Raw genomic sequence first — 18,153 nt, forward strand, 5'->3', positions numbered from 1 at the left:
ATGAAATTGTGTTTAATTGCGGGAAAATGCTGAAATAGTACTTCGCAATCAACTCAAGGCATGTAAAAATGTGAATTTTAGAATAGAAGGTGTCCTTCAGATGTTTAAAAAGTACAGTCAGGTTTCTAACATTTATACAGTACATTGAAACACAGTGTCAATAATTTCTGCTAGTTCCACCACTATAAAAATCCGCGTTTGCCAGGTTGAAAGCAAGATACAGAGCCCAAAGGCGGATAAAAATTAAACACAAAGGGCATTCTTTGCCTGTTCTCACATGTATTTGGCTTCAAACTACACAGATTCCCCCGATGCACAGCCCTCGCCGATGGGAGAGCGTGCTTAGCACCACCCAAACTCGGTGTAAAATTAGAAATGAGGCAGCGTAAAAAATTAAGCTGTTTGGGCCGGCTCGTGGCTCCCTCGGGAGAGTGTGGTGCTGATAACACCAAGGCCACCGGTTCGGATCCCATATAGGGATGGCCGGTGGGCTCACTGGGTGAGCGTGGTGCTGACAACACCAAGTCAAGGGTTAAGATCCCCTTACCGGTCATCTTTAAAAAAAAAAAAAAATTAGCTGTTTTTCGCCTAAAGCGCCCTAGTGGGCGAGATCTGGGAAGGGATGGAAACAGCAGCTTTCGGGATCATCTCGCGAGAGGAGAGGGCTGGCACACGTCACATCAGAGTCTACGGACTGGCCGCGGAGCGACGTGTGCTGGAACAAACAGGCGGCGGGAAGCTGCGAAGCGGAGCCATTTCGGTGGGCAGGACTTCCGCCGGAAGAGCGGGCGGCCTCGGACTTCTCAGATCCCAGCTCCGGCTGATTTTCTCCCTGAGGGTCCTGGGCTGGCGCGCTGTGCGGACCTTCTTCGGCAAGATGGCTTGTGCTGCCGCGCGGTCCCCTGCTGACCAGGACAGGTGGGTCCTGGGGAAGAAAGGGGCTTGCTGCGAAGCCACCCTCCAGCCTTGAGAACGGCCTCGCCGATTGAGCCCGTCCGAACCGCGGGCTCTGCGCGCCTGCCCGGGCCGCTCGTCCCTCCGGGAAGCCTGCAACGCCAGCTCTTCTGGGCGCCCGAAGTTCCCCCCTTAGGGACCTCAGGGTTTACTTACTGTATGGAGGCAAAAGACTTTGGGTGCTACGAGGACATGATATTAAGTAACAATCACATAGTGAGAGATGTGTTCTTTTAATTATCGGTACGTTCAGAAAGGCTCATGTAGGCTCTTTAAAAAATACCCCTTACTTTTTATAGAAGGGCGGGCCCCACCCTCCCGAGCTTTTGCTAGGCAGCTGGGTCCTACGTGACAGTTACTGCATTGTTTTGTTGCTGTTGTTTTTTCACCGTATCTTCCGTGCCAAGGTAGTGAATAAAGTTTCCTTTTTAAGTAAGGAGGTAATTTAAAGAAAAGCTATTAAATAATAGTATAGGTGTACCAGCGATGATAATAACTGAAGGAACGTATTTTTGGAAATAACTGCTGTAGTGATACCAGATGTGCTTTTTCTGTGGCAGGTTTATTTGTATCTACCCTGCTTATTTAAATAATAAGAAGACCATCGCGGAGGGGAGGCGGATCCCCATTAGTAAGGTGAGCGGGTTGCTGGCACCTCGGCCCTTGAGGGGTTTGGGGAGGTTGTCCTTTTAAGGCCACAAGGGCTTCTTTTACTTCACTGCGTTTCTTTAGGGCCTGAGGAGAAACAGCAGCTAAGGATTGGGGTGCTTTTCTTAATATTGTTGAAACAGAAAGGTATTAATGTGTAGCCGATGAGATTTTTTAAAATGGTTCTTAATGAGCCTGTGTTTATAAGGAAGTGAGTGGAGACGGGGATGTGTAGCGTTTACACTTTTTTTAAACCAAGGTTATGACAATCTTTCCTTAATAGAGGAGATCAGAATTACGACATTGTACAGTATAATGTTCATAATGTAGTTGTTTTTTTTTTTAAAAATATATGTGAGGGCTGGCCAGTTGGCTCTTCTGTAACACTAAGGTCAAGGGATCGATCTCGGTACCGGCCAGCCACCAAAAAAAAAAAAAGTGCAAAAGACTTGAGTTTTATCTTCATTATCTTTTTTTTTTTTTTGAGAGGGATAAAGTTACTTTAAAATTAATACTGTTTCAAAGTAGGGTGTTACAGTTTTTAAAGATACAAGGGTACTTCAAAAAGTTCATAGATGGAAAGATTCATGTGATCTTTTAATTCTGTTTTTCCACTGACTTTTTGAAGTATCCGCAAATGATTTCTCCCTTGGGCTTTTTCGGTAGGAAAACCAAGTTTTTAGTTGGTCTGATGGCTTAAGTTTGGAAAATACCTAATGCCAAGTGAAGACTTTCATAGAAGCTTTTTATTTTTAAAATGTATGTCATGTTTTATTTTTGAAAGAGTCATTTACATTGTGTAATACAATGACAGATTTAAGGCACCTTGATCTGAAGCAATGAATTAGCTATTTTTGTATTATTAAATATCTCTCATTTTGTTGCTTATATGTGTAAAGTCTACTTTGCTGCCTCAGGGGAAAAGAAAGATGCCAACGCACTTGTTCGAATAATGCCTGACATTAAGCCACTGTGACAGAGGCCTCTGGTAACAAGACTTCAGATTAATTTGGTGAACAATTGAATTTTTTAAAAATTTTATTGGTGTATAGCATACATACAGAAACATACATAAATCTTGAATGTATAGCTTGACTAATTTTCAAAAAGTGACTATACCAGGTATCCAGCACCCAAATTAAAAAAGAAAATGTTACCAGCATCCAGGAAGATTGTTTTATGTCCTTTGCCAGTCACTGTCCCCTCCACATATAAGAATAACTACTGTTCTAACTTCCAACACCACATACTACTTTTGCTTGTTTTTGAATTTTATATAAATGGAATTATACACTAATGTACTTTGGTGTCTTTTTTCCCCCAGAAGTTTAAGATTATGAGATTTATCCACATTTTTAGTGTAGTTTAATTTTATTGCTCTGTAGCAGGGTTTCTCAACAGCAGCACCATTGACATTTTGAGCCAGACAGTTCTTTGTGGTAGGGAGCTGTCCTGTGCTTTTTAAAATGTTTAGCATTATCCCTGGCTTCTACCCACTAGATCACAGGTCATCCCCTTCTTACCCCTTCTCCCCAAGTTGTGACAATCAAAAACCTCTCCATGTATTACCAAATGTCCCTGGGAAGGGGGTGGGAGGTAAAATTCTCCTGCTGAAAACACTGCTCAGTCGTATTGCTTTGTGTGAAAGTGGTTGTACGTGTAATTGTGTAACCAGTCAGTATTCACTGAGCACCTACTATATTCAGAGTACCATGCAGTAGCGGCTAGCTGACTAGCTCAGTTGGTTAAAGTGTGGTGTTATAAATCAAGGTCAAGGATTTGGGTCCCCTTACCAGTTGGCTGCCAAAAACAAAATACCATGCGAGGTGCTGGGTAATATGCTGGTGAACAAAAGAAAGTGGTTGCCCTCATGAAGATTATGATCTGTTGGAAGGGAGGCAGACGCACAGTTATGCATCAGTGTTATTCCCAGGAATTCTTAAAATTATAATTGGAACAACTGTACCTAGTAAAGAAACCTAGGGTTTTGGTACGTGCTTTGATCATAGTATTTGAAATGGTTTACACAACACTACAGCAGTATCCACTTAAAGCTAAGCTGTTTATTGTTTTTGTTTTTAACTGTTCAGGCTGTTGAAAATCCTACAGCTACAGAGATTCAAGATGTATGTGCAGCGGTTGGACTTAATGTATTTCTGGAGGTACGATGTAGTTCTTTCTTCACGGTCTTCCATACTCATCTCATTTATGTAATAACTTTCTTAAAACTATTTTTTTTTTCCCCTAATATTAGAAAAATAAAATGTACTCTAGAGAATGGAATCGTGATGTTCAGTACAGAGGCAGAGTCCGGGTCCAGCTCAAACAGGAAGATGGCAGCCTTTGTCTTGTACAATTCCCATCACGTAAGCTTTTTTTAATGAATTCATGGGATATTCCTCCATAACACAAAAAAGGTTCTAAAACTGATCTTTTGAAAGGTAAAGATCAGAATTTGCATTCTGGGCCAGCCCGGTGGCTGGGAAGCGCGGCAGCGCTCCCGCCGAGGGTTCGGATCCCACATACAGACCGGCCGCTCACCGGCTGAGCGAGGTGTGGGAGCGACACCGAGGGTTGCGATCCCGTTGCCGGTCCTGGTCCGGTATGGGCGCGACACTGAGGGTTGCGATCCATTGCCGGTCACGAAAAAAGACAAAAAGGAAAAAAAAAAAAGAATTTGCATTCTACATATTAATTCAGAGAAAGGACTTCTGCTGATGCAGACAGGTAAACAGTGGTTCTAACTTCTTTTAGGTTAAGCTCTTTTTTGAGAATGTGATGAAACCTACTAATCATTTTTCAAAAATAGTCTTGTGAACATTTTATAAACTTCTGGAAGTATATCAGTGCTCCCAGTTTGAGTATAAAATTATTAAGTGGTTGGATATTAATTGCCATTTCAGATCCTAGAGACCTTGAGGTCTGTTAATAATAATTTCTGTCATTAATAAACCTAAAAGCAATATTGAGTGAAGAAAGCAAGAGATATGCATGCATAGTATGGACCACTTTGGTAAATTTAAATAAGAAATATTACTGCTTATTGATAGATGTATATGTAATGTTTATTGATGTGAATGCTTTTGAAATGGATTGGAAGGAAAAAACACTCACTCTTAAGTCCTAATGGTGAGCAGGGAGCGGGGAGTGGTGATAAGGGGGCTGATGTTCAGGAAAGAGTATAACATCATCTGTAATATATATATATATGTATATATATATATATACATATATATATATATATTTTTTTTTTTTTTATCCTTTTTGAGACCGGCTGCACCGAGCTCAGCCAGTGAGCGCACTGGCCATCCCTATATAGGATCCGAACCCGCGGTGGGAGCGCTGCTGCGCTCCCAGCGCCGCACTCTCCCGAGTGCGCCGTGGGCTTGGCCCTGAAATATATTAGTGAAAAATAAACAAAACTAGACATCAGTATAACAAAATGTTAGTTCTGAGTATTGGGAAGATAAGAGTTTGTGTACATTTAGTTTTGTGAACTCTTTGTTTCTAAAAAATATATTTTAATTTTTTAAAAATGGAGCTCTTGGGCCGGCCTGTGGCTCACTCGGGAGAGTGCGGTGCTGATAACACCAAGGCCCCGGGTTCGGATCCCATATAGGGATGGCCGGTTCGCTCACTGGCTGAGCGTGGTGCTGACAACACCAAGTCAAGGGTTAAGATCCCCTTACCGGTCATCTTTTAAAAAAAAAAAAAAAAATGGAGCTCTTAATTTTTTTCCTTTGGTTTAATTAAACTTCCATTTAATTCAACTAAAAGCAATTAAAATGTCATACCAACTGCCAACTTAATTGTTTTTAGTCAAATTAAAATGGATTGGTTTTTATATACCCGAATCTGTCAGGATTCATAGGTATTGCTAGAAACTTAAGATTCTGTTAGAAGTTGTCATTCCTTTCCCCGCCAACTTGTTATATTTAGGTATATTCTCCTTTGATCTTTAAGACAATTACAAGGATCAAGACCAGAATTTTTGTTTCAAACTTAGTGTTTTACATTTTGATTTTGTTAATTTAAATATTTTCAGCATTGTTCTCTCAGTACGTGCTCTCCTGCTCTTGAGCAACTCACTGTCTTCATTTATTTGATTTTTTTTAAAAAATTCCATTTTCCTGATTTAATAGTTTCTTGGACTTTATGATAGTCAAGTTAATGACCTTTTATGTCTTATTTCTCAGATTATACACTAAGCCTAACTTCTGGTTCCTAGGTAAGTCAGTCATGTTGTATGCAGCAGAAATGATACCTAAACTCAAAACAAGGACACAAAAACCTGGAGTTGGTGACCCAAGTCTTCAGCAAGGAGAGGGAAGTAAAAAAGGGAAAGGAAAGAAGAAGAAGTGACCTGGTATGAGCATCAAGTGTGTGGTATAAATAGAGGCTTCTAATTTGTATCTGAGGGAAACAGAAGCTTTTTGTTTGCATCATGTAACTGAACTATGAACATTTGTGCCTCTCATCTTCATCACTGGAGTTGACAATGAAATAAATTTACATCAGAAGTTTGCACATAGCTTTTATGCAGTATTAAGGAAAGAATTTTTTTGTCTTTCAATACAGTTTTTGTGGAAAAAAAATATTTTTAAATGGACAGTGTAGTGTACCATAAATTGCTTGAAATCCTATATCTGTTTGTCCTCTGTGTAAACAAATGTTTCAGTTAAGTAAGTTTAAGAAGATTTGAAATACACATTTTGCTCACCTTTTAAGTTAATGAAATAAAATTTGAAACTGACTTATAGCTTTTACTTTTGAACTAATTAATGACAGTAGAGGAGCTAATTACAGAGAATGAAATAGGTAGTGGAAGATTGGACAGTGTGAGCCTAAAACTAGAAGAAATTGGTAAGTCCTCTGTGGCATCTATGAACAGCCAGTCTGTAGATCATAGTCTTTTAATCTGTTATCAAATTGCTCAATTGCTAGTTTTTTGACATATGGAAAGTCCTGGATTTTAAGCTTTAAATTTGTTTGCTTTGTAGGTTTAAGACCATTATTTTCATTGGAGTTCTAAAATTACCTACCTATGTCAGGCTGGCCATTTAGCTCAGTTGGTTAGAGCATGGCCTTATAACACCAAGGTCAAGGGTTCAGTTTCTCAGAAGGCCAGCCACCAAAAAAAAAAAAAAAAAAATTACCTATGCTTTAGCACCACAAGGTACACTTTCTTTCAAAAAACTAAATTGGATTGGTGCATATGAATTTATTACTTTAAAGCACAGTTTCTGAAAATGGTGATTTTGAGCTATCCTGATTGCTGTTGTTCCTGAGGCTTGGTATTGCTGTTTCTTCACATTGTTGAAATCATTGCAAAATTGAGCTTTTGCTAATCAGTGAGTGAAAAATAGGATCTTTTCTAGTAAGCAAATTTGAGCATTTATTTATATGTTGAAAGACTATATTCACTTCAGTGAACCATGTTCACATCCTTTGTCCACTCTTAAGGACTTTGTTGTTACCAAAATTATACTTGTATATAATTTAAAGAGCCAGTTAGTTTTAATAAGAGTTTGTTTCAGCTTTAGGCATTAACTTCCATCTGTAGAAGAGGATTTAGTTTTCCTTCCTCCCTTCTGCCCCACTGTACGCTTGCATGCTTCCAGTCTTCCCATCCTACCAATATCCTTCATAATTTTAATTACTGTTCAGAGTTTACACTATTATCATACATTGCATTCATAGCTACTCAAAAGTGTGATCTAGGGACCCGCAGCTCCCCTGTGAGCTTGTGAAAAATGCAGTATCTCTGCATTAGTATCACAGCCCAAAATTTAAATGCATTTAAAAAGATCTGCAGGTGATACTTATGCACATTAAAGTTTGAGGAACACTGAAGTATGCTGTGGTTATTTTAGTTTTCTGGATTTCTTGTTTTCTGTGGAACTAATTATTCTGTTCTTTCATTTGCTTAGTTTTCCAAATATATAATCACAAATTCAACTACAAATTATCAGTTGTTAACATATCCTTTAAGAAAGTTTGTTTACATCAGGTAGTTTGTTTATTTCACCTTTTTTAAGAAGTCTTTTCTGGAGACTTTTGCCTGACTTTAATCTCTTACTCTTTAGGCCCAGTGCACAGCTTCAGTCTGGATTCTTTCTCCACCATTGTCTGGAGTGTGACTCATGTCACTGCCTTGCTGTTTTGGAGATCCTGTATTACTGTATCCCATGTATTCCTCTTTCTTGTGTTACTCCTTTGTTTTGTGTAGCTCATCTTCAGGATCTTCCTGAAAAAAATGTGAGGGAAGTACATGTTCTCAGAGCTTGTACATCTGAAAATGTCATTCTGCCCTTACCCTGTTTGCACATAGAATTGGAAGTCAACTTATTTTAGAAGTTCAAGGGAACTGCTTCATGGTCTTCTGACATATGTTGCAGCTGAAGGGAAGTTCAAGCCATTCTAGTTCATAATCTTTTGTGACTCACATTTTTTTTATTGAAACTCACATCTGGTTCTCAATATTCTGAAATACCACAATAGTGTGCTTTCTGTGAATCTTTTTTTGCCCATTGTACTGGGTACTTAGTGGGCTTTCAATCTAGAAACTTGTGTTCTTTAGTTCTGGGAAATTTTCTTGAAAATTTCTTTGATGATTTTTCTTCCCTTTCTGACCTTTCTTGGAGCTCCTTATTTATTAGTCCTGCTGGACTAGTCCTCACTTTTCTAATCTTTTCTTCTTATTATTTCCATTTCTTTGCCTTTATATTCTACTTCCTAGATTTCCTCAGCTTTACCTTCCAACCTTTCTATTGAATTTTTCATTTATTTTTTCAGCTTCTCTAAGCTGTCTTGTCATCTGCATGTTTCCTTTTCCCAGTATCTTCTTATTTCATGTATGTAATTTCTTCTCAGAAGGTATGATTTATAGACTTGTTTCCAATTTCATTTTCTTCTATTTTTATTTCTGTCATGTTAAGTGGTTGGTTTTCTAAGAGTGAAAGACCAAAAAGCTGATTGGAAGTTCTGAGCACATAAGAAGGGGTTTGTAGCCAATGAGCTTCACTAAAGAGATATATGGCTGGGACACCTTTGGGAGAATTTCCAACATCAGAGGTGATTACCTTCCCCAGGAGGAGTCTTAACAGTATTGTAGGGGGATAAAAGTCTGCTTGTCAGCGTTCTGGGAGCCTAGTGGGAGAAGGCTAGGTGGGTGAAGTCAGTCTCAGCATTTAGTCACTCAGTCTTGTTTTTAATACAATATCCCTCTCTTGACTCTGTGTCTCCCATTCTAGAGATCCTCTTACTGTCTCCAGAGGATAAACTCAGTCTTTTACCTGGATAGGGTAGTGTTTTCTCCAGTCCCCCTTTAGCTCCCTTCCAATATTAAGATTGCTCTTTGCAGTTATTTTCTGACAACTCTGTGTACCCAAAGAGAGACCAGGTGTAGTAGGCAGAATAATCCCCCCCACAAACAGATGTCCACATCCTAATCCCCAGAACCTATGAATGTTACCTTACAGGGCAAAAGGGCTTTGCAGATGTGATTAGTAATTTTGAGTTGAAGGCATTATCCAGATGGGCCCAGTGTAATCATGAGGGGCCTTATAAGAGGAAGGCAAGTCAGAGTCAGGAGCTGTGATGAAAGAAGCAGAGGTCAGAGTAGTGAGGCCACAAGTCAAGGAATGCAGGCAGCTTCTAGAAGTGGAAAATGCAAGGAAATGCATCCTCCTCCAGCAACCCATTTTGTATGTTCGACCTTCAGAACTGTAGGAATATATTTATGGTAATTTGTTACAGCAGCAATAGGAAGCTGACACCAGATGAACTAGGTAGCTAAGACAAATTCTCCAGACCTTGGGATTCCTGGCATCATTACTGGTCTCTAACAGTGGTTCTCAGCCGTGGCTACATCAGAATCACCTGAAGAGTTTCTAAAGTATACTGGCACCTGAGTACCATGGTAAACAAATCAAAATTCATTTGTGGAGGTAGATTATCAGTATTTTTGGAAAGGTCCTCTAGTGATTCTGTATGCAGCCAAGTCTGAAAACCTGTGTACTAAGTGTAGAAAAACTAAGAGCCAGAAAAACTTTTAATATCATTCTCAAATATATTTACTTTCCTGCCACACTATATAGAACTATAATATTTGATGGCTAAGGATCTAAATTGTACCTGTGTTATTCTAAATACCATGATTCTAGAATAATGTAATATGTACGTAAAAAGCAGTGCCTTTGGTTTCCTTTAAATCTGATACTACTTGGTAGAAACTTTTTTTGGTTGCTATATTTAGGGAATGTCTTTTCCTCTGGCACACAGTAACTACCAAGGGAAAACTACAAGCCACGTGAAGAATGGGATGTAATAAAGTGTTTTAGGTTCGTTTTTATGTGTTTACTAAAAATTGTGTTTAAATAGTTCTGGGTTAGGGAAAAAAAGCCCCACAATATAAAATGAAATGTAACAGTTAAATGAGAACCAAATTTTATTTACATCCATTTCCATTCAATATATCACATCTTCAGGATAGGTGATAACTTATTTAAAGGCCATGCTCATTCTCTTCAGGCTGTGGGTAGAAGACCTCCCCAGAGCAGTAGTAACTTTGTTGATCTGAATGATTGAAGTTTTCATGTAAGGAAAGCTTAATTTTGAAGACTTTAACATGTGTAGTAGGAATTCTGTAACTTTACATACCCTTAAAATGTCATTCACATAAAAATAATACTTGCCTTCTAGCGAGGCACAGCCTCAAATATTTCAAATATTCTAGCCATGGCAGTATTTTATTTGGAAAATCTAAACTGAGACAAAAAGACTGAAGTCTAACTTCTGCTGATAACATGTACACTTTGCCAGCCCAAAACAGTAACTTAAATTTCTTGCAGAATGCACTTGTAGGAGAAAGCTATGGTATCAAGAGGATAAAAAAATTTGCATTCAGAATATATTTTACGGGGCCGGCCCGGTGGCGCACTGCTACAGTGCGCCGCTTGGGAGCGCGGCGGCGCTCCCGCCGAGGGTTCGGATCCCACATACAGACCGGCCGCTCACTGGCTGAGCGAGGTGCGGGGGCAACACCGAGGGTTGCGATCCCGTTGCCGGTCCCAGTCCGGTACGGGCACGACACCGAGGGTTGTGATCCGTTGCCGGTCACAAAAAAAGGACAAAAAGGAAGTAAAAAAAAAAAGAATACATTTTACTATGGTAGTTTTTAAACTGATATTAGCTTCTAAGTTATTATGAGCAATAGTAACTCATGCCTCCCCATCTTGTTGGATAATATATTCTGTATACTATCTGATTAGATATCCTATATGCTAAAAGTTGCTAACGTTCATTCTGTCAGTCACCAAGAAAAGTGTCATTTATATATATATTATGGGAAAAGGATTTAAATACTCCTAGAGATACCTTTTTTTTTTTAAGCTAAGGCTTGATTTTTCTCTGATTAATAATAGTTTGCTTTCCAGTTTTCTTTTTTTAAGTTTAACTAGTAAGATACCTAATAGTCACTTTTCCCAGAAACACTATTTGCTCTGATCCATATTATTATAATATTTGGGTGACACTGTCCCTTATTTTTGAAATTTTTACTATTTTTTTTACATCATGATACATCATTGTGATCTTGCCTGATTGTTATCTAAAAGACAACTAATCATCTTTATTTGCCTTAAAAATATTTTACTGGCTGGATATTTAACGTTGTTAGTTTTGTATGTACTTGTTTTAGTCCAGTTTAATATAAATCAAAAGGATCCTAACAGTATGAGGTAAAGCTCAGATTTTCTAGTCCAATCAAGTTGTCAAGATCTCAATTAGCTATTGGTTGATCAGGGTGGAGGCATTTTTACTTTTTTGTCTGTTCTTAGACCATGTAGTCATATGCAGTTTATCAAAACAAAGGATAAAGGTGCAGGCATTTAAGTAGACTACAAATGATTCTGACTTGTAAATGAGGGAGGACTTTTGTGTTTGACCTTAAAGTACAGAGGAAAAAAGGTGAAGGCAGTTTGACTTAACCACTGCAAATCAGATTACAGGTTATATCACACTTGCTTTCATTCTCCCAGAATTGCCTTTGAGCTTGGTGTCATCATTAGCATGTTGTTGCTAATGATACAAACAAGAACATGTATGTAATCAGAGGTGGGAAGTCTTTGGAGCTTCCTCAAACTGGCTTTAAAAAGACCGGGAAAGAAACAAGACTAAACGAACGTGTTACTCAGCTTTGAAGGAAAAACCAGGAATGGTTTCTATTTTAACATCTTAAAAATGGGCAAATCTAAAGCTTATAAGCAGATAAGACACAGTTCCTAGTTCTACAGAGAACTGACAGGTATAGGTTACTGATGTGTGTAAATTTTGCCATTTATCACTAGAGTCACTAACTGCTTTACAAAGCTCTCCTGGTATTCAGGTGCTATGATATTAGGAAAACAACCAGGCCAACCTCCATTCAACCTCACTTCTCACTTTGTTCATTTGAATATTACCATTTGTATTTTCTTAAGGATTATTTAGTACATCACAGTAGCACAATGGTACCTTCCAGATTTTGGTAGGTGGTTATAAATGGCATATACAGCTTTTTCCTGCCCCCTTCCCTGTGAGCATTATGCATGTTATAGTCAGACAGTAACCTTTCCCTATATAGATGCACAAATACATTAAAAACATTTAAGAATTATATAAAATTGTACATTACATGAAGTAGAACCACAAAGGTTATCCTAAATTTAAGTACAGAGAAAGTGCATGCAAAGTGAGCCAGTGAAGTACAGAGCTTGTGGGATATATAATTTTAAGTTTACATTTCCCACAGGATAGTAACATAATATTTCCTACCCAGAGGCAAAATATATTTTCCAAAATTTTGGACAGTACCCACTGCATTAAGTTTAAATTAAAATGCTCCCTCTATGTATACAGACAGCAAAAGTAAGCAAAAAAACTTACAACACATTCCATTTTTTAATATATCAAAAATGTTTTCAAGGCAACATTAAGATGATACCACAGTCCCTAATATAACATCAAGCTCTAATACGAAGGTACAGAGAGGGCAGAAAGGTTTCATCCAGTCAATGATTTAGGTGCTCTTCTTTTCTTCACCCAGTAAATTCACGGTAGCTTTCTTGGCTGTTAGGAGGGAAAGAAAATTATATCAAAGCTCTTTGTAATACAAGCTCTGTGCCTAATGTAGCAATTAGATAACAAAACCTTGATGACTCACGTTCAGATAACAGCATACTGAGGTTTGTAGTCAGGGCTGAGAGTTTCCAGGAAACAGACAAGGTACCTTTTCAGAGCAAAAATCCCGAATACTTGAGCAAAATTTTTGAAAGTCACCTAAGCCTAGCCTCTTGGTGTGACAGTATCACCTAAACTATCTGCACTCTGTCCTCCTTTAAGCATCAAAAGCAATAGAGATTCATTAGGAATAGTGTTCCTTTGTACAATCAAATTCTCGTTTGTATCTGGATGTTTGTAAGGTTTCACTGCATACCAATCTGATGACAACTAGGTTATCATATCCCATGCTGACAAAATCATGAAGTCCTCATTCCCAGCACTAGAAATACTTATACTCTCACTGTATTTGAACTCTCACATTCCCTTCTATGATAGGAAGAGTTTGCTGCAAGTCTTCAAGTTAGTGTCAAGATACTACGTTCATCAAGAAGATATATTCCCTTTTCTTTTTTTTTTTGGTCTTTTTCGTGACGGGTAAGGGGATCGCAACCCTTGGTGTGGTGTCGCCCGCACCGCACTCAGCCAGTGAGTGCACCGGCCATTCCCATATAGGATCCGAACCCGTGGCAGGAGTGCCGCTGTGCTCCCAGCGCTGCACCCTCCCGAGTGTGCCATGGGGCCGGCCCAAGATATTCCCTTTTCTAATTACCAAGTGGCTTGCACTGTGCTATAAGAACCAGAGTGATATGTGAGATGGAAGGGGGGAAAGGGTTGTCTGGAAGCCTTTAGAGCATCCTGTGAGATTCTACAAACTGCAGCTGTTTTTGATGGAGCCTGTAGTCCCTTGTCCACCAGCTGCCCAACAGCTGCTCTCTCTAAATTCAATTTAAATTGTTGAACAAAGTTAACAAAGAAGAAATCACAGCCTCTCTCTTAACTAGCCCTTTGTAAAAATTCCTAGAGAATCCAGAAGCTTTGAGAAAAGTCTAAAATGTGTCAGCATGTAAGTTCCTCCTAACTTATTTTAATTCTAACACCCCTGTTTAGGAATGTTATCACATCAAAGTAAAATTGCTCTTTAGAGTATTGATATCTAAAAGGACCAAGAAGCTAATAAATGTGGGTGAACCGAAATGACATCACCAGAGGTTGTGGCTAGGCTAGGGCAGAGAACAGAAAAGCAAGCTCTTAAAAAGAAATGGGAGGACCACAAGGTAGAAAACACTTAAAGTTGTAGAAAAACATATTGAAGTACACTAGAATTGTATGCCCAAAGAGTCCAAAGGAGAGAGGTCTGTGAGGGAGAAATGAGGGAATGCATCACCTCTAAGGCATCATGCTGTCGGAGAGCTATCTCGGAGGGATTTTACTTCCCCAGTGGTCAGGCCACCTCTTATCTCCACATTGTAACTACCACAGAACTCTAAAAGAATTCCCTTCTTCCGTGTCTGTTGCCTACCTTTCTCCAATTCCTAAAATTCTTGAGTCCCTCTGGAACTCAAGACCCATCATCAGCAAAACCTCTATCCTCACCCATTCCTCCAAATGTTTCCTTTACCTTATTTCTTAGAGAAATCTGTCCCTTAAGGACCCTGCTTTCTCAAGTGATAGCTGGTATTTTTCTCCCATGACCCAAGTACCATTGGGACTGGAGATGTGGTAAGTGTTGTCTTTGTTTTCATTGCCACTTTCAGAATCTCATGTCATCAGATTATATCACCAATTATATCTCAGTCATCTCTGACTCGGGCTATTCTGCCTCATTTCTTGAAGTTTAGCTTCTAATTTAATATTCCTTTCCAACACTATTCCTATTTTAATTACTGGTAATTTTAATATCCATGTAGATATACATGATCCTCCTGATAACCTGACCGCTTAGTTCCTCCTCTCCAATAACCTTTATGTTCCATCCTACCTACGGCACTCAACACCTGTGTCACTACGAATAACTGCAGTCCCTCCATAACCTTGTGTGAGGCATCCCACTCTCCCACCATCACCTTTTATCTTTGTAGCTCACTCCCTCTGTTATACTGAGTCGGAGTCCTTCCCCCACCACTTCCCTCCTTACCCAGCTTAAACTCCATGGTCAAAGAGTAACTACTCCATAGTTCTGCTCTCACTTCATAGTTCTCAAAATCACAACCTTAATACAACTCTCGACCTACTCTGCAGCTGTACCCATGTGAATGTGGCTGGAGAAAAACAAACATGAACTGGTCTCACTTTAAATTCATGAACACAGATTTCAAGTGCACCTTTAATGGTGTCTGGCAATCACATGACACTGTCCCAGTCCATTAACTCTCCCACTTTCCTAGAGGTGTCAGCAAAGTATGGCCATGCTCATTTACATACTGTCTGTGGCTGCTTTGCTCTACAATGACAGAGTTGAGTAGCTGATTGATACACAACCCTGATGGCCCACAAAATCTAAAATATTTATCATCTGTCACTTTACAGAAAAAGTTTGCCATTCCCTGTCTTAGATAACTATCCCATACTTTCTGCTCTTTCCATCATCTTCCCCATCCTCTCTGTTGGCCTTCTTTCTTCCTACTTTACTGAGATATCTGGAACAATCAGACAATTACTTCTCTAAGTTTCCACAGTTGCATATACTCAACTAATAGCATCTCTACACATAAACCTTGATTTCTCTCATGTTATCATAAACTCTTCCGGCTCCTCTGAGCAATCTCTCTATTTGTACACTAGATACTATCTCTGGCCTACTCAAGGACAAAGCTCCAGCAAATCACCCTCTCACTCTTATTTTTTGTTCACTTGGATCATTCCCATTAATGTTCAAACATGCTTTGTTTCTCCTACCTTAAGAAAAAGTTTTAAAATTCTCAGTACCCTAGTTCCTTCTTCCAGTTATAGCCTCATTCTTCTGCTCCCCTTTGCAGGAAATTTCTCAAAAGAGTTGTCTATATTCTTTCATGCCTTTTCTCCCATTCTCTCAAATCCACTCCAGTCAGGAGTTCTATCCCACCACTCCACAAAATCTGTTTTGTCAAGATCACTAGTGCCTTGCTATTGCTAAATCCAATGGTCAATTCTCAGTCCTTATCTTACTTGACCTGTCTACACCATGTGACACAACGGATCACTTCCTCCTCTTTCACACACTTTCATGAAAGGGCCCACATCCACATGGTTTTCTTGCTACCTCAATTGGCCACTCCTGATCAGTCTACTTTGCTGGTTGTTTCTCATCTCCCTGGTCTCTAAACATTAGAGGCCCAAGGACTCAGTCATCACACCTCCTTTTTCCTAACTACACTTCACTCCCTTGGTGATCTCACTAGTGTCATGCTTAATATACTGTTTATAAGCTGATGACCCCCAAATTTATATCTGCAGTCCAGACCTGTTTCCTGAACTCTTGATGTTTGTATCCAACTGGCTGGCTGACTACTCCTTGTAGGTATCTAATATGCACCTCAAACTTATGTCCAAAATTGAATTCCATATCCTGACCCACCACCCCCACCACCAACCTGTTCTATCCAGTTTTTCCCAACACAGTGGCACTTCTGTCCTTCCATTTGTTCAAGCTAAAAAGCTTGATCTCATCCTTGAATCTCCTCTCAGACTCCATGCCTGAACCACAAGGAAATCCTACTGAGTCTACCTTTGAAATACATCAGGAATCCAATACTACTTAATCCCTACTGCTACTACTGCAAACCAAGCCACCATCATCACCTCCAGCCAGATCACTGCAGTAACCTTTTAACTGGTCTCCCAATTTCCTCTCTTGTCCGCCTTCAGTCTATTCTTTTTTTTTTTTTTCTTTTTTCTTTTTTCATGTCTGGAAACAGATCGCAACCCTCAGTGTCGTGCCCGTACCGGACCGGGACCAGCAATGGGATCGCAACCCTCAGTGTTGCACCCGCACCTCGCTCAGCCAGTGAGCGGGAACCGGTCTGTATGTGGGATCTGAACCCTCGGCAGGAGCGCCGCCATGCTCCCAAGCTGCGCACTGTAGCAGTGCGCCACCGGGCCGGCCCCAGTCTATTCTTAATACAGGGAATGTAGCCATCTTGTCAAAATACAGGACAGATCATGTTGCTCCTCTGCTCAAAATTCTCCAATAGCAGCACTTCATCTCACACAGAGAAAAGCCAAAGCCTTCACAATGGCCTATAAGGCATTATGTGATCTGTCTTCCAGCCTCCACCCCAACTTCTCTGACCTTGTCTCCTCCTGCTATCTCTCTTGATCACTTCCTGTATTACTCCCACCTCAGTGCTTTTGCACCTGCAGCTCCTTTTGGAGCATTCTTCCCCATGGTTCCTTTACTACTTTCAAGTCTGATTCAGTACAGCGTTCTTGGTGAAGACTTCCTAACTTTCTCTATTTTAATTGTAACCATCCCTCCAGTCCCTGGCACTCCCTATCTTTCTACCTGCTTTATTTTTCTCTATGTCATCTGCTAAATATATCAATTTAAAATTTTATTGTCTATCTCCAACTAGACTGTAAGCTTCATGAGTTCAAGAAGTGTGGTCTCTTTAGTCCACTGGCACATATTAAACACCTCAATAAATAAAATTTGTTAAATGAATGAATTAGGGGAGCTGAGAGAGAGGGCATTCTTTTGGACCTGTAACAGAAACAATTTGAACAGCATATTAAACTGGTCAACCTGAACTCTGAAGTAAAGAGATTATACTTGTATATAGAGATAATTCTCTAAAATCTCTGCCTACCACAGGGAAGTCATTTTTTTCCTAATATGCTGACTGAATGCTGCATTAAAGGTGGCATTGAGAAAGAATCTTGGGAAAAGTAAAGGGTAACAGGCAAAGCCTTTGTACAGAAAATTCCAGAGTAGCCTTGGCATTTGGCAGAGGAAAGCTGATAAGACAAGGCCAGGAAGCCTGGTATTTAAGCCAGTGTATCCCATCTCCTTCACATGGTGAATCAAGCTGCCCCTGCATCTTACCTTCTTTAGTGATGGTATCTGCAGTTTCTTTGGCTTTGTCTTTCAGGTCCTTCACCACACTGTCTACCTGGGACTCATGCTTCAGGAAGAAAGGACGGATGATGCGCTTATAGAGGAGTTCAGCCCCATTAGAAGGGCTCGGGGCCATGCACCACAACAGGAAGCCACACTGCACAGAATAAAAGCCAGCATTGATAACAGGGTAGTGAGGGGCATCCTGAGAATACATACTGCCCAGCTTTACTCTGGGGATGCGTACTATCTCTGAAATCTCCAGTGGTATTTCTAGTGTTATCTACAGGCAAAAGGTGGGCTTTTCTTAGATGGAAAAAACATAGCAAATAATGAGCTGGTAAGGAAAACTTAGACTGAAAAAGAAGGTTAAAACATACCAGGTCCAGCAGCTTAACTACCTTCCTACTTGAACC

General features: G+C 39.8%; 2 protein-coding genes across 5 annotated transcripts in view; one reads left to right on the top strand and one right to left on the bottom strand.

Moving 5' to 3' along the window:
- The first annotated feature begins 788 nt into the window (after nucleotides 1–788).
- On the top strand, nucleotides 789–17,859 carry SRP19 (signal recognition particle 19kDa). 4 transcript variants are annotated; one of them, XM_008568181.1, is made up of 6 exons: nucleotides 789–918; nucleotides 1,515–1,590; nucleotides 3,693–3,764; nucleotides 3,857–3,968; nucleotides 5,831–5,968; nucleotides 17,772–17,859. In XM_008568181.1, the coding sequence occupies exons 1-5, from the start codon at nucleotides 878–880 to the stop codon at nucleotides 5,962–5,964; spliced, it is 435 nt and encodes a 144-aa protein (XP_008566403.1). In that variant the 5' UTR covers nucleotides 789–877; the 3' UTR covers nucleotides 5,965–5,968; nucleotides 17,772–17,859. The 4 variants fall into 4 exon arrangements, with proteins under 4 accessions (XP_008566403.1, XP_008566402.1, XP_008566405.1 ...); XM_008568180.1 differs by lacking the exon at nucleotides 17,772–17,859 and having other exon boundaries at nucleotides 5,831–6,356; XM_008568183.1 differs by lacking the exon at nucleotides 17,772–17,859 and having other exon boundaries at nucleotides 5,799–5,873.
- The window catches only part of REEP5 (receptor accessory protein 5), a 41,310-nt gene continuing 34,951 nt past the window's right edge, over nucleotides 11,795–18,153 (bottom strand). Inside the window, exons 5-6 of the mRNA XM_008568187.1 lie at nucleotides 17,726–17,894; nucleotides 11,795–12,711 (exon numbers count right to left, since the gene is read on the bottom strand). Coding sequence (XP_008566409.1) covers nucleotides 12,662–12,711; nucleotides 17,726–17,894 — 219 coding nt within the window. The 3' untranslated portion in view covers nucleotides 11,795–12,661. The remainder of the gene's footprint in view (nucleotides 12,712–17,725; nucleotides 17,895–18,153) is intronic.

Source organism: Galeopterus variegatus, unplaced genomic scaffold (genome assembly GCF_000696425.1).
Source record: "Galeopterus variegatus unplaced genomic scaffold, G_variegatus-3.0.2 Scaffold385, whole genome shotgun sequence".
Taxonomy (NCBI): domain Eukaryota; kingdom Metazoa; phylum Chordata; class Mammalia; order Dermoptera; family Cynocephalidae; genus Galeopterus; species Galeopterus variegatus.